Here is a 17,305-nt window from a genome sequence, read left to right as displayed (position 1 = left end):
TGTTTTGGTTGGCTATGTGCTCCACTTGCCTCAATGGGTAGGGAAAGTTGAACCTATGGCTGATTATGCTTCAAAATCATTCACAAAATGAGGATCATAAATGAATAAGTGGAAAAAAGAGAAAATATTCATTCAACCATAATAAAAAGCTTAAATATTTTATTTTTGTATACGAAGTCTTAACTTCTTATTTAACAATTTAACAGCCTTACTATGTAGAAAACTCAGTGTAATAATTCCTTCCTTCCCCCCCCCCCCCAAGCATTAGCTGACATTATATGATACAAATAATAATAAAAATTTGAATTTCCCCAGAATTCACAAAAACTTGGGAGGTGATGGAAATGGCAGAACCAGGGTTGGTAAAAAAACCCCAAAAAACAGGGTTTTTTTGGTTCAAACCGTTTTTTTGTTTTAAGTAGTATTAACATTGAAAACAATAAAATTTCTGAAAAATCATTCAAACTTCTTTAATTAAAAATTTCATTAATTAAAATGAAATGTTTATTAATGTAATTAACATTTCCCATATTAAAATGTAAGAAATATTTATTGATTAATTAACAAAAACAAACTTTTGCAATTTAATTATTTTTTGCTTAACTCAATGAATTACTTTGTGTTTGAAAATTCTTTTAATGTTGTTATTAATCATATATAATATAAAGATGTTTTCTCCAGTTATTTTCAGTATGCTTAATTAGGAAACTATTTTGCAAAAACTATAATAAAAATTAGGTGAATATAATGTATTTAATGGAGCATAAATAATTCAGATTAATTAGCAATGATATACAATATACAGGGTGATTATAACTAAGGTTCTGATTTCAAAACACTGTAAAAAAAAAAGAAAAAAAGAACAATTGTCAGAATGACTTGAAAATTGACATGAATATTCCTGAAGAAATGGAATTTTATTTGGTAAAGGGGAAAAAATGAAATTTTATTTAAAAATGTAAAAAATTATGACATCATCCAACACGTGGGAAATTTGCTTGCAGAATGGAGACGATAGCCAGTCATGGCAAAATGATAACTTAATTATAGCGTAGCACGATTTTATAATTCATGGAAACATCACAAAAAAACTAAGTAATTGAATAAATAACTACAACTTACTCAAGAAATGTTTAAAATTTTAAAAAGGTATTTGTGCCTGTTGTTCTGGCTATGAGGTGAAAGCACAAAAATTCTTGTTCAACAACAGATCAGAGTATACCACGGTCATGATGTGGATGCGCCTGCAATTCACCTTTATTAAACCAAACGCGCCCCGCATTAATATCCCTGGGGAACTTCTAACATATAGGGGATGCGCTGGAGCTTGCAATTCACCAAAGTTTGCAATCCAACCACTGTTCATAACATTTTGAGGTACCCCCACAGCCAGAAGTTGCAAGGGTTAAGGTCAGGTGAACTGATGGCCGGCCACGTGTCATCCTGTTATTGTCAAAATGGGTCTTCAGCAGTTGCTTTGCTGGTATTACAATGTGCATCTTGACAGAGGTTGTTCTATCCACACACTGATGCTGTGGAAGTGCCGAAATGATGTGGTTGCACAAAATAGATTGTACTGCTGGCCAAGTACAGCATCATCTACTTGCACATTTTGCACTACTTGCACTTTTTTCTTTTTCAAAGAAATTTCCATTGCTTCAGGAGTATCCATGCAAATTTTCAAGTCATTCTGACCAGTACTTATTGTATAGTTTTGGAATCAAAGCTTCAATTATAGTCACCCTAAATATAGCTGATTATTTTTTCCTAAATCTGTTACTATTATCCAGAACCCTTGATCAAATGGGCTTAACCATGAAAGTATTAAAAAAAAACAACTATTGAATATTAAGACTGGGAGTTATACAGTAGGAGATGTGCTACTTCTTATGGAAAAGAAAATGAAAATGTCTAAGGTAATTTAACTACTAGTACACTAGTCTTTGTCCTTTAGGGACAGCTGGTGTCTATTAGATTATAGGACCACCTGCCCCTAGCATGATGGTGTCACTACTGTTGCTGCTTCTTTGTGAGGGAAAAAGAAACCTGGGATATAATACACCACTACATTTAGATGTGTGATGTAATCCTTATTCACATGAATTTGCTAAAGATAGAGCACCAGAATGCAGTCAAAAGTTAGAAAATGTGGTAAGAATTAGAAGTTTTGGCTTATGTATATCACTTTAATTAACTAAGATACTTTATATGAAAAAAATATATATATTCAGGCCACTTTTATGAGACTTTTTGAAAAAAATCACTTATACCATCTTATGCCATTTAAAAATATACCATCAGCATGTACCCCAAGAATATAAAATGTGGCAAAAATGAAAAATTTTGACTAATAAATGAACCAATAAGATATTTTTCAAGGAAAAAATGGTATTTAGGCCACTTTTATTTGATTTTTTGAAAAAAACCACTTGGTTAAAACAAAGGTTTAAACCAAACAACCCTGGGCAGAACTTCACTTCTAATCATACTTTTTTCTTCAATGTTAGGTCATTGAAAGGTAAATGCAGAAGCGATTTCTCTTCCAAATTTTGCTTCTTTACGAGTCTCAACTTCTGTTAGCTGCTTAATGAACATCTTTATTGCCTTTTTATTTGTGAGTTTGACAAGTGCCCAGTCAACCTTTGCTTCTGAAATGATTTTTGCGCTGTTTATGGAGTTTTATTATTCCTCCATTTCACGACAGTCAGCTTTTGAGCTCTATAGAAAAAGCTTGTGCTGGCTATTTCTGTTTTTCATATTGATTTTTATTTTGTTATATTTTTACTTTATTTTTTTCTAGCCACCCTGTTGGGTAATTTGCCTGTTGTAGCTTCTGGTCAGTTTCGTTCCAAAGTTGATAAATGCCATGGAGAATTGGGAAAATTGAAAAAATTATGAACATATTGATAAAAATGTAAAATATTGGGATGTAATGTTGTAATTTTGCCCGCCTATATATATGGGTGAAGTTTGTGAAAAAAATGTGAATACTATTATTATTATTTTTGATATATTCCATGAGAAAATTTATTATTATTGGACTGAACACAACACATAAAACATGCAATCAAAACAACTGAGAAAAACACAAAAAATAAAACTCCACAAAAAATGACATTATGATAACAGATACTCTGTAACCCCAAGGGACAAAGTCCTTCCAGTGGGTCAATATAAATTAAATTAAAGAGTTAATTGGATTATGCAACAGCCTTGTTACAGTACTAATTGGTTAATATTTTGTAAAGTCATATATATTTTTAAACTGAACAAAGAAAACATATATATATATAAACATACAACAGTCAGTTGACGTACACAGAATTCACTTACTATCAAATATTCACATGTACTTTCAAGTTGATTACATTTTTTAGAATGAATTATTTTAATTGTGTTGTTTTATGATCTATTATTGTTGCAGTATGAATTCTAGAATAGTGTTTATTGAGAATATAAATATGTTATTATTTGTATGATTAATTGCATGGTATAGGTTCATTATTTTTGGGACAGTTATATCTGTAACTTTTTTGGAACAATGTTTTATTTTTTTTCGGCACTTGGTATAAGTTATTCAATCTAGAAGAGGTTCTATTTTGTTTTGTTTCTAACTATTTAATTTTTAAGAATGACAATTTTATTAGTCTATAAATATAGTTTTATCTTACAGTTAGTTTGTAACATTCTGTTACATAATTTTTTGCTGTAGTGTTTATTATTCGGTATCTTATTTTATTATGTATATTATCTAGTTTTTGTATATTTGTTTGAAAAGTACCTCCCCAAGCAGTGATTCCATGTTACTATTGAGTATATCCAAGCATAAAATAAATCGTTCAGAAAGTTATTGTAGATTGTGTTTTTTAATCTATATACAATGGTGGCGGCATGTGTTTTTAATTAATTTATTATTTTTTCACATTGTGAGTTCCATTTTAGGTCATCTTGTATTATTATTCCTAGGTAATTGTATTCATGAACTCTATCGATTTCATGGCAATTATATTGTGAAATATTTAGACATGGACTGATCGTGGATTGAATTTTATGTTAGTTAAATTATTTATATTTCTTGTTTTTAAGCAAATATATTTGTTTTTTTTTTTGTATATTTAGTTTGTTTATCAGCCAGGTGTTGATTTTGTATAGGTCCTCTTTGGCTTTTTTAGTGAATTTGTAATTTTGGTATCTTCAACATAAAATATTGTGTGGTCTGCAAAAACGAGATTCATTTACCATTTATATTTAGTTTGAATATGTCATTTATGTGAACAAGAAACAATATTGGCCCAAGGACAGATCCCTGTGGGGACTCCTTTTTTTACTTCTAGGAATGTACTGTTTTCTTTACCCATTTTAACTGCTTGTTTTCTATTAAAATAATGTTTTAAACCAGTTTAATTTCTCTGTTAGTACCCTTAGATCCACATAGTCAAAAGTTCTTTTCAAATCAAGAAAAACTGTTATTATGGTTAAATCTGGTGTTTAAATAGTTATTTAATTCTAAAATAACAATTTCTGTATTTTTATTTTTTTGGAAACCCATATTGGTTAAGTGTTAGATAGTTCTGATAATTTAGGAAACTTATGAGCTGTTTTTCCATACACTTTTCTATTACTTTTGAAAAAATGGGAATTGATATGGGCCTGAGTTTAATAAGTTATCTGTCTCTCCTATTTTATAAAGGGGATGTACAATGACATATTTTAACTCTGTATAAAAGAATCCATTTAATATAGATGAGTTGATTAGGTTTTTTATTATATCTATGTGGATAATGTGTAACTATTTTCAACATCTTAGGGGTTATTTGATCATAACCACTTGCTTTGTTAATCTTTCACTTTGTTATAATCCCATGAATCTCACTATCATTAATTTCGAAAAAATACGTGAAGTTGTTTGAGAATTAGTTATTGTTTGCTCCTCCTCACAATCACACTGTGCCTATATATATAGTTCCATTTCTTCTATGTTTCTTGTTCTTTCCTCATTGAATTTTTTTGCTAGATCTTTATTGCTGTCAGAGATTGGAAGTGTATTGTGCTTTCCATTTTTATTCAGAACATTGTGATTGATACATCTCCATTGCAGTTTCTTGTTGTTCCCACATACCCTAAATGTATCCCTAATGTGCTCCTGTTTTATTTTTTTAATATACATTTTCAGATCTTTATTATATTTCTTGTAATCTAATTTGTATGAAACAGTATTTAAATGTTTTTTTATATTTTTTTGTACAATCTTTCTTTATAATTTATTCTGTTTACTATTTCCTTAGTGATCCAATTGTTTTTGCTTTTTTTAGGTTTCATTTTAACTTGTTTCGTCCAGAGATTAGTTTGATGTTATAATATCCAAAAATCGTTTGTATTTACTTTCTAGACATCTTTCCTCTAGGACACCAACCAAAGGGCGTGGTAGCCCAGGTCGATAAGATACTTGCCTAAAGTACAAAAGGATGTTTAGAGGTGTCGCGAGGTGTGTGCAGTGTTTCCCAAAGTGGGCAATATCGCTCCCTGGTGGACGATGGAATGGTCCAGGTGGGGCGATAGAAGCTACGAATTTAACATAGGATCCTATGGGTTCAATTGAGTTGGGGGGCGATGAGAGAAAAATATTTCTGAAGAAGGGGGCGATGGAATGAAAAGTTTGGGAAACTATGGGTTAGTGCATCAACCTCTCGATGAGTATAAAAACAAGGTTGCCGTTCGGAATTGGCAATAAATTGTAGGTACCGGTCTAATTAGCCCTCATGCACAAAAAATGACCACGGTGCGATAAAAATGATCAAATGACACCAACCAAATTTATATTTGCAATAAAATCTGTGAATTTATTGTAATTTATTATATTTAAACGTTAATCTCTTGATCATTTTTTTTCCTTCTGGTTTCCTTTGTAAAAAACTTATAAATCCTATTACTGGATAAAGATCTGTTATTTGAGTTTTGTATACCAGAAACTTTTGTGTGGTGTTTTTTTTTTGTTTTTTTTTGTTCCGTAAAAAACATGGTCTAGGCATGTTTTAGATTCATTAATTTCTCTTGTATTGCTATTATGAAAGGGTACAAATCCATTTATTGCCATTATATATAGGTATTTTGAAGTTTTGTCTCTAGGTTATGTAAGTTTATGTTAATATCTCCAACTATTAATGTATTGTTTTTTATGTTTGATTCAAGTTCTTCATTAAAAAATTATTATAAGAATGTGATCGGTATAGCAATAATATATCTGTATCATATAATCTGGAAGTCCAATGCATAATTCTTCAGTTGAGACAAATTTTGAATGGTTTTTCTTTACAGATTTCGTTTTGTTATTTATATACATTATTACTCTCCCTGATCTATTATAAGCTCTATAGTTTATATGACAATGGTAGTCATTTGTATCTTCAAAGCCTGCTATATAGTAGTTGAATATTTCATCATATTCAATCCATATTTCACTTAAACATATAATATATATCTATTGGTTCACTTAATATTCTCAAAAATATTAACAAGTTCTCCAAATATGCTTTAAGACTTTGAATGTTTATAACAAGAAATGTTAATGATCTATCTGCTTTTCCATATTGGTTGATGAATTTCTTGACTTCTCTGATTTCTTCCAGAGATTTTTGATATTCATTCTCGAAAGAGTCCTCAGGAGTTATTGGCATTTGCCTCTAATTTATTTAATTGTTCCTCATTTTGTACCCAAATTACTTTTGTATTATTGTCTCAAGAGAAAAATCTTTCCTTCTTTCACTCAGGCAAACTTGTATTTGAGTCTTGTTTTATTGTTATGTCAGGTAGAATAATTTCTTATTTTCAATGGTTAGGTATTCATTCACATAAATTCTGGTGTCTTGAAATATTTCATTATCTTGTCTGCTGTAAGATCATCTTGACTCCTGGCTTCTTGTAACCAGATTTTTTTTTTTGAGTTTTTGCTATTAAATCTGCTTGGTTTTGGTATATTTTCATTACGTGTTGGAACTCTGTGTGCTTTTTCAATTTCTGTTGTTTCCTCGATACCCAACTGTGTTTTTACTGCTTCTATTAATTCACTTACATTTTTACCTGGTATTCCATTTAGTTCAATATTGTTCCTCCAGCTTTTTGTCTCAAGTTCATTCATGCAGTACTTCAACCCTTCTATTTCAGATTTCAGGTTCTTGTTTTCTATTTTAACTCTGTTTTCCTCAATGGTTTGTTCTATTAAATCTTTCAAATTCTCCATCTGCCCTGTGAAATTGTCTAAGCATTTTGAGGTAAATTCAACCGATTTTATAATTTCTTTCAATTCTTTGTCCAAGTCTTGTTGCCTCTGAAGTATTGTTTCTGTTACTTGTTCAATAGTCTTTCTTACCTCCTTTCAAGTTCTGCTACATATTTATCCATCCAGTTTCGCCTGTCAGTATCTTCCTGGTTACTTTTCACTGTTTCATTTTCACATTTTTTGCAAATAAAGTTTTTTACCTGTTTAGACATCCTCCTGAAGGCAGATTCATTCACTCCAATGCATACAAGGTGCATAAATTCTTGACATTTTGAACACTTGTAGAATTCTTTCTTGTCTATCACCGGATCCTTACATGCGCTGCATCCAGAATTTTCCATTATAGTTATTTACAAAGTGTTTTTAGTTTGTATTTTTCTGTATAGATGGCGACTCTATTCATTTGTTTGGTATGTTTGTTTTAACCTATTACTGACACATTTACTTATTTTTTGTGTATTATTTCATCTAGAATTATATTACCATAACATATTTACCACTCTCTTTGTTCCCACAACTTCAAAAGCTGAGTTTCTGCCTTATATTTATCTATACGACACTTGTATTTAATTATTTTGCAGGAGCTGTCCAATAGCATGTTTGTAAACAACAATGGCCTGTTGCCAAAAAAAAATTGAAAGAAAATGTTGCTACGATTATTATAATGAACACTCATTCATCAGATACACACATAAAAGCTCCCTATTGTAATATGTGGCCCACACTAAAAAAAAAGCACACAACATGTACACTCAATTAATTACTATTATCATTATTATGTATTAAATTGATGTTGAAGTGTTATTTTTTATTATTCCATTAACATATTCACATGTTCACACATTAATTTTCCCCATCAAAGGTATGTACCCCCCACGTGAAAGAAAACTAGACATACTCATTAATCACCTTAATTAGCTTCCTATATGATTGACTATGTGCACGCACACAAAAATTTAGTTCTCTTTTTCAACCTCTTAACTCGGTTCCCCTACATCATGAATGGTACCCAAAGATGGGGAATAGCTCAAGGAATTTAAATCTCAAATTTCAGGCCATTTGACACAGAATTTCAGTCAAAATTCAAAGTTTTATAAAAATCCTTTGTCAGGTCCTCAAACATGTCGATTCATGTTTTCAGCCAGAGAACCACAATTTTTCTCTCTCATTCCTCTTGATGAATCACCATTAAAACTGCACTTTTTCCCTGGCTTTTTGTTCCGGAAGAGAAAGGGGTGGTACCCTGGACGAACTGTCACTCAAACTCTGATGTAAAGCGGTCAGCTGATCTTGCCACATCCAATCAAGGGGGCGAGGAATGGACCATTATATAGTCAAACTCCAAGAATTTCAGAGGCTCTTGTTTTTTTTTCGATGGTGAAAATCCAGATATCCATGGGCCAACGTGCCCGTCTTTCCCCATTAATCTCTTCGTCGTACCCATCCGAGGGCCATGATGTCACTGATCCGCTGGGCCATTTCGTCATTGTAGTAGCTGTCTCCTTCTTGTTGGGCCACTACAGCATTGCCTCTGCCCTCACTTCAGTGTCCATCCATTGGCCAAGATGTCTCTGATCTGCTAGGCCACTTCATCATAGCTGTCTCCTATTTGATGGGCCACTTCATCATTACTACTGCCATCACCTCCTGGTAAGCCACTACAGCATGACCTCTGCCATCTCTTCATGGTACCAATCCGTGGGGCCACTTTGTTATTGCAACTGCCATCTCCTCCCAGTTTACATCCTCTGGTGTACTCCCCAGGGACATCTGAGATGTCAGATAAACAGTGCCCCAACTGGCCACTGCTGAGCTGTGATGATCACCTTCACCTTCCAGGGACTCACCAACCTGTAAGTCTCAGAGACTGTGTCGGACATAAATCTTTAAAGTAAAGTACTTTAAAGTAAGTGAAAACTGATTGACTATCAATTCGAATTTTTGTTCCTCCCCTAAGACCCCTTTCGTAATATCCCAGATGATAGTTCCCCATGTAAATTAATTCTCATATGATTCTTATTAAATCCATGTTTCACCCTAGTGATGTGTTTCTCCCAGCCATGTTCTTAATCTTTAAATTCCAGTGATTTGTATTTTGTCTTAACAGGGCTCCCCCCCCCTAAAATTTCATAATAGTTTCAGTTTTATTAAAATTATGTTTGTAACTGTAATGTTGTCTTGCGTGATTTACTGTATCATGTCATTTGCTGAGATTGTGTTTCTATTTCTGATAATGGTTAAATTTTTTTGAGTATAGAACCTGGGTGAGTTGGCCCACCCCGAGTTAATTTTAATTTAAAGTGTAATTAGTAATGAGCTAAACTTGAATCCAAATCATCATAACTTAAAGCTAATGCAAATAAGTACAGGGTTAGCATAAGTTCATTGGGTTTCACTTACCCCAGCACAGGCAAAAAGTGGGGAAAGTGGAATCCCCATAATTCCTACTTTGCCTAAAATAAATGTCATAATCATATTAAAATGACAGATTAAGTAATAAGGACAATAGAACTTGATACACCAAAATACTGATATCAAGCTGATTCACACTTTCAGAAATAGTTGAAATGGAAAAAAAACAACAGGTTGCAATGTGATCACAAACCTAACTTTTCCATATGAAATCTCCTTTTAATTTGTATGAGCATCTAGCCCACGAAACACATTATTACTGAAAAATAGAGTAAACACAAAAGGAAAATTCCTCCAAGGACAGTTTCCAGAAGATAACTGAATTTCACAAACTATATTGGACTCCACTTACCCCAGTGTACCTTATTTATATATGAATAACATCAGATTAATAAATAAAAATACAAGGCCACAACAGGCAAAATGCCAATGAGGTGGCTGAGAATAAGATGCCCATAACAAATATGGATGTAACTTGGGCAATTATTTTTTATTCATCTAACTGATTTTAGTATTTGATTCAGTGTATGGAATCAACATTCAGCAATATACAGGGTGATTATAACTAAAATTGTGAGTGCAAAACACTGTAAAGTAAGAACCACTGGTCAAAATAACTAAAAAATTTTCATGAATACTCCTGACTCGATGGAAATTTATGCTGTGATGGAAAAAACTCTTAAAAATATACGATAGGTGGCGCTGTACTCATGAAACATGGGAAATTTGCTCACGGAATGGAAACAATAGTCAGCCATGGTGAAGAATGACAATTTAATTAACATAGCAAAAATTTCATAATTCATGGAAATAGCACAAAAATGAAGTCGCAAAACACATTATACTTATGCAAGAAACGTTCAATACGTTATTCACCCTGTTCTGCTATGAGTTTGAAGCTTAAAACTGCATGTTCCACAACAGATCCGAGTGTGTTTCACAAAGATCGAGTGGTAATGCTGCGGAGGTACCTCAAGAATGTTGTGAACAGTGGTCAGATTGTGAACTTGGCTGAGTTGAACGCTCACATTACACACCATGTTCACAGCATCACCACTGGCACACTCTGATCTGTTGTGGAACATGCAGTTTCACACTTCCAACTTGTAGTAGAATACAGTGAAAACATATTGAACATTTCTTGCTAAGCTCAAAGATGTTTCCATAAATCATGAAATTTTTCTATGCAAATTAAATTGCCATTTTTTACCCTAGCTGACTATTGTTTCCATTCTGTGAGCAAATTTCCTGCATTTCAAAGTACAACACCATCTATTGGTAATTTTTTATGGTTTTTTTACTTCGCCAAACAAAATTTCATAGCTTTGATGTAAATTTTCGAGTCATTCTCACCAATCAATAGTTCTTACTTTACAGCATTTTGCAATTGCCACTTTAATTATAATCACCCTGTATAAGATCCCTCATAATTTCACACATCAATATTTTCATTAATTTCATGTTATGAAAATAATTGTGTTAAAAGAATTTTAAATGCATTGTGTACTTGTTTTCTATGCTGAATGAAATTTAATTCATGGGAATCTCAATGTTACAGATGTTTTCATCTGGATAGTGGTGTGTATGGGGCCGTGCAAGTATTACGTAAGCAAATTTTTAGCCATTTTTGACCCCCTCCCCCCCTTGTCAGCAAAATTTCGTCATCAGCTCTGCCCCTCTGAATCCTAACTCATATTTCCATAAAGGGTGGTTGATCACGTAAGCATTATCCAAACCCCCCCTCCCCCCTTGTCATCAAAAGTCAGCAAATTGGAAACCCCCTCCCCCCATCAGTGATGACGTAATACATGAACGGCCCCTACAGTATTGTATGATGATGAACAACCAGCTCATGGTCAAATATATCTTATCTTTAATGAGTGAAGGGAAGGTTTAAATCAGTGTTTCCCAACCTATTTTAGATCATGCCCAACCAAAGCATATAAATCCAAATGTCCCCCGTAATTTTTTCAAGGGGTATGTCCCACCAGTGAAACTTCATAGTTTGAAGTTTTTTCTCTTTTTTTTCCAAATGTAAGAACCGTTAGTTTTTGCTTCGTTCCCCTTAAATTTTGGAACCGGGGGTCTTCGTCCCTTCCCCATTTCTGTCTACTTTTACTTAATCAAAAGCAGTGGTTTTCGAAGAGACTTCGGGGGGGGGGGGGGTCTGTGAGCTTGGGTGAGAAAAAAATTAACTCATTATTTTACAATGTCATACACAGAATATTATTTTTTAATAAAAGTATGTAGCCTTCATTTTATTGGCACAAATTTTCCGTGGAACACAAAACATTAAGAATCCTTAGTCAAACACCTTCCTCCAAAAGGGGGGGGGGGAGGAAGTCATCAAGAAATTGTTTAAAAGTTTGAACTGATATAAAAAATGAAGGGAGTTCGGAAAGTTTTAAGTCTTCATAGAAAAACTCAAATTGCCCCATGTTGGGAAACGGGTTTTAATATTTCCTAATTGGAACTAAAACACCAGATCTTCCAGTACCTCTTTGACATTAACTTTCAATTTTATTTCCTTTCATTCTGCAGAGTGATATACCGGGTGTCCTATATATTTGGACTGATTTTAAAAAATCAAAAAAATTGATGTACCAGTTGATCGTTTTACGTTTGTCACCCTTACACATGCAGGGATGAGAACTCTGTGCCGCACTGCGCCAAAATTAACATCTTGCACCATCGTGCTCCAATAGGGTATTTTCGTATTTTTCTGCACCAAATAGCAAATTTTGCTTCAGTATGCCCGGAATTTCGGAAAGGACGTCAAAAAATTTTTGTTCCTGCTTGCCGCGAAACAATTCTTTCCAAAAAGAGCGTGTTTTATTCCACTGTACTTCAACTATCGCCTTATTTAAACTATCGGCCCATCATCACGAAACCCCAATAATATCCGTGATCGTGCAACTGAAGATGGTTTGCAATGGTCTTTCAGCTTTAAAGCACAAATGCGAGTCAGTTTCTGTTTAAAAAAAAAAAAAAAGTCGCCACTGGAAGCAGCAGAAATTATTGTAGTCGATCGTCATTGCATCAAATCCCGATGTTTTGTGGAAAAATTTCATTCCGGGAGTAAAAAGAGCATGTCCGCCGAATTACGTTTGCTAATTTAGAAACTTTGCCGAATAATCGCCAATGTTATCGAATAATGAGTGTTAAATCGTCAAATAACGAGTAAGATCGCCAATATTGCCAAATAACGAGTGCCAGATCGCCAATCTCGCCAAACAATGAGTGCTGAATCGCCAATCTCGCCAAACAATGAGTGCTGAATAGCCAACCATCATGTTGATTCTTCCGAAATTCTCTCCCATTTTGCAACAATTTCTTTCTGAGTATAAAAAAATTGAAAACTTCATATAGAAAATTTATAATATCTATATAAAGACTAGAAAATTTTTAGCTCATTTGAAGGGCAGCTGTTCCAGACAGCAAATAGTGCCCTCAGTAAGCAAAAATCATCTTAAATAGACTGGTGCAAAAAGTTTTATGACAGCCGGTTTTTCAAACAAGGTGTCAAAAGCCTGAAACACCAAAAACAAAAAACAAGTTGATGAAAAGATGTTTGATAACGAAAGACAGTGCAGTTGTTTTATTTTGAAAAGGGGTGAGGGTTAACGAAAATATTGTTAATTTCGCTGCTGCAATTCATAAATATCTGCTCCGAATCCTCAATTTGCTGCTCCAAAACTGCTCCGAATCATGAATTTTGCTGCTCCGAAATGGACTTTGTCACTTCCCACCCCTGCGCTTGTCAAAAAGTCTATTTCTTTTTCTGAAAGAATTATTTTTTGCTGACAGGTGGTGCTGCATAGTCTCGTTTCTTGGTATAAGCAAATTTAATCCCTATTAAACACAATGGAAATTAACTTCTTGCTTATAAATAAATTTTTCCAGATGAATATGATTGCAAATTGAATTGCATCTTAGTTGCATTAGTGTGTCTCTAGACTGCGATGTTGACACTGGTAGGAAGCGCCCATTTGGTGTAAATTCCCAAATGAAAACAAATCCCTGCGGTATAATCTACTTTTTCATGCATTTTGTTAATGTGACGTCAAATAGAGCCGCCTATTGGCAAGAATTTGAATTATTTTTTCCCTTGCATCAACATAATGACTTGATGAATCTAAGGGCATGAGCAGTAAATCGGTATGCCAATTTGTTGATTTTTTATGATCGTTTAAAAATCCATTCAAATTTATTAGTCATGTTGTATAGTGAAATTTTAATGAAGTTTTTATTTAAAATTTAAAATTATGTTCACAGGAGCCATCAATAGATCAGTAGAACTGACACACATGGTAGAAGATCAAGAATATTTGTCTAAAATATCACGGTAAGTTCTTGAGTCCACTTACTTTACAAGTTGATAAGCTACATTTCTTATCAATTTGTGTAATATGGATTTGCTACATTTATGGAATTTGCTACATTTCTTAATTGATATAAATGATACTTTACAGAATATAATAATCTACCATGAATAAAAATTTTCTCCAAAAGAGAAGAAAAAGGAAAATGCAGTCATACTAGCAAATGAAAAATTTCTGACTTTAATGAATATGACCCTCTCATACAAATGAAACTTAGAAGTAAAGGTTTTTGGAAAATCTGACAATTGCCACGGATCACTCTTTCTCTTCGCCCAAAATGGTGATTGGTGCATAGCTAATTGCATAAAACTAAAGTTTATCAAAATTTGCATCATAGTTCCTAGGTGGCGCTATAGTGAGTTGGTGGTTCATATATTCCTATTTTGTGCTTTGTTTTGTTTCTTTGTTAAACTATTCTTTGTAGCCGTGGGTGAATCAGCTAGTGCGAGGAAGCCTAGATGAAATTACCCAAGGAGCACTAGTGCTCTCAAATATTGCGAGATACAATGGTACATACTCAGAAAAAATCACCAATGAAAAAGGCAAATGAAAGGAAATTACAAAAACTCTTTATGAATTTCGAAATGCTATGGGTGTCGTCTTCAGAAGATAAACTATCGCACTGACCGAAGATTCTTATTCACGTGGATTGATTACCAAATCTTGACTCTCGGTTGCTCAGCAGAAAGAAAAAATATACATCTGTTTGTGTCAAATGTTGTGACTAAAATGAAGCTGAGCGCCTGCTTGTAAGTCTTCTATAATGTCCTGATTGGCTGCTTGTGAAATGGAGCTATTTGATTGGTCTATTCAAATTTTCTCACAATTCCTGCTCGTAATGAACATTAGCCATAGCGCTGCGATCAGTGGTGTTGATTTATTGTCATTTACTAATTTATTTTCAAAGGCCTTAATATATGTGCCTATGCAGAAGTTTAAATCAGTCGTGGACTTTATTTTATGGAAAACTCACGCTTCCTGAAATTTGAATCTATGACCCTCTTGCCAGCAGTGAGTGTCAATGGTCGATTTTTCACATTCTTTATTTTTAACACAACGAGCATGCTCATTTAATCTAGTTTTTATGGGCCTCCTTGTCTGTCCTATGTAAATAAGAGGGCAATCACCGCATGGAATGTAATGAATGCCCCACTGTTTATTCTGTGGTATAGCATCTTTAGGGGTTTAAAACTAACGTTTTTAGTAGGAACGTCTATGGTTGTTAGGTTAAACTTTTTGAGAATCGGCTTGATCTTAAGTTAGATTATTGGATCGTATAGTATAACTACATTTTCATTGAGTGGCTTCTCAGTAATATTTACCAAAGTGGTTTCTTTTGCTGGTTTCATGAATTTTCTACTCATTTTGTCAACAATCTTGGTGTTGAACCCACGTCTTTAGCAATTGCTCTAATGGTTTCAAGTTCACAATGTAATGTGTTTTGATCTAAGCAGATGTTCAATGCTGTCACAACATAAGTATGAAATGCTGATAGTTTCTGTTGCATGAGATGGCAAGATCTAAAATGAGCTGGTAGTGAGACCGAGAAAGTCTTAGGATAGACAGAGGTTTGGAAATATGATTTTTGTTTAGTTACTAGTACGTCCAAGAAATGTAGTTCATTATTTGTGTCAAATTCAGCTGTGAGTTGAACATGAGGGTCTATATCATTCATGAGTAGCAATTGCTGCAAGTCATCTTTGGAACTATCCTGAAGCACAAAAGTATCATCCACATTGCCAATAAAACGAGAATGGCACGACGTTCAATAGCTTACTCTCGAACTTGTCCATATATATATATATCGCACCAAATTAGGGAAATGGGATTTCCCATTGCTAGACCATCTGTCTGGGTGTAAAACTTATCATCAAACTGAAGACTGTTTGTGAGACACATGTGTGAACATGAGATTATTTCTTCTACTTCAGGCTGTGAAAAATTGTGTGTTTTAAGTCCTCTTTCTAGACATCTAGTACTACCAGTTATGGGAATGTTAGTGAACATTGATACTACGTCAAAAAACACCATATTAAGCTGCTTGGGTTCAATTGTACATATGATTTGAGCGAAGCTTGATGAATTGTGTTATTTGATTTAGTGAGTGGAGAGAAAATTGGAACAAGGAATTTAGCGAGGTTATATGAAGCTGTACTTATGTTAGAGACTATGGAACAGAGGGATAATGTGGGTTTGTTGCACTTTGGGTAGGCCATAGATACGTGAGGAAATGATGTTCGATGGAATTATGCTCTTTTTTTACATAATCAGGAAGAGAGAGACTTGTTTTTATGACCTCTTTCAATTTTTTCAATTCAGATGGATCTTTCAGGAGCATCAGATGGATCTTTCTTTAATTCTTTATATGGGTCACTCAAAATATGTGATGTGTGTATATGGGCAATAAAGTTGATTGGTTTGAATTTAGGTTTGTCACAAAAATTAATACCCAGTTCTAAGGCTTTAGTTTGCAGGCCTGTTTATTGGATTCCAGTTAGATTAACTATTTTAGATTTGTTGACAGATGGAGGTACAGACAAAGAAGCCATATTAGATGTTAATTTAGAAAATTTCTTGTTGAGGGTGTCCTGGTGATATTTGGACTTTCTCATGGTACGCCAAAAAGGAATTTTGCTAGGGGAAAATGGCATAGCACAGTGAAAGCCCTCATGTTGAGTTGGTTCTAAATGGAACAAATACAAACGTTTCTCGGCAGAGGCAAGTGCACTTCTGAGATCTTGGATGAGGAATGTATAAGTTTTTGTAATTTCCTTTTATATGCCTTTTTTGTTGATTTTTTCTGAATATTATTAGGCAAAGTTTTTACCTACTCTTCCACAATGGTAATTTCTGGCTTGAAATTATACTTTAAAGTAAATTTTGAGAGTTTAGATAGAATTATGGAACTCTCCAGCATTGAAAAACTCAAAGGCAATATTTTTTTACTTTCTCATTTAGTTGCGATTCATTTATAAATTTTATGATGCTCAAATTCAATTTTAAAAGTTGAAATATTTGGTAATTTGAGGTGAATGAGAAAATAAGAGAACTGGAGCTTGGATAAAAAAGGAATTCAATTTATTACACCCAGATTAAAGAATGAGATTACATCTATCATCATAATAACAATGTGTTTTTTCTTTTTTGTTTTTTTGTATAAGCAAGCTTCCCGTGCAAAGATTAGGAGGTCATTGCATTTTCTGATAATACAAAATAGTAAACTACATAAGTCCAA

General features: G+C 33.5%; 1 protein-coding gene across 1 annotated transcript in view; it reads left to right on the top strand.

Annotated features, from left to right (window-relative positions):
- HDAC11 (Histone deacetylase 11) overlaps nt 1-17,305 on the top strand; it is an 80,057-nt gene that overhangs the window by 54,855 nt on the left and 7,897 nt on the right. The window contains exon 8 of the mRNA XM_089254043.1: nt 13,964-14,033. Coding sequence (XP_089110169.1) covers nt 13,964-14,033 — 70 coding nt within the window. The remainder of the gene's footprint in view (nt 1-13,963; nt 14,034-17,305) is intronic.

Source organism: Pholcus phalangioides, unplaced genomic scaffold, assembly GCF_987345545.1.
Source record: "Pholcus phalangioides strain wild (caught in Gottingen) unplaced genomic scaffold, Ppha-v1.0 ptg000039l_1, whole genome shotgun sequence".
Taxonomy (NCBI): Eukaryota; Metazoa; Arthropoda; class Arachnida; order Araneae; family Pholcidae; genus Pholcus; species Pholcus phalangioides.
Note: the sequence above shows the minus strand (reverse complement) of the source record. Positions and strands in the feature narration are given on the sequence as shown.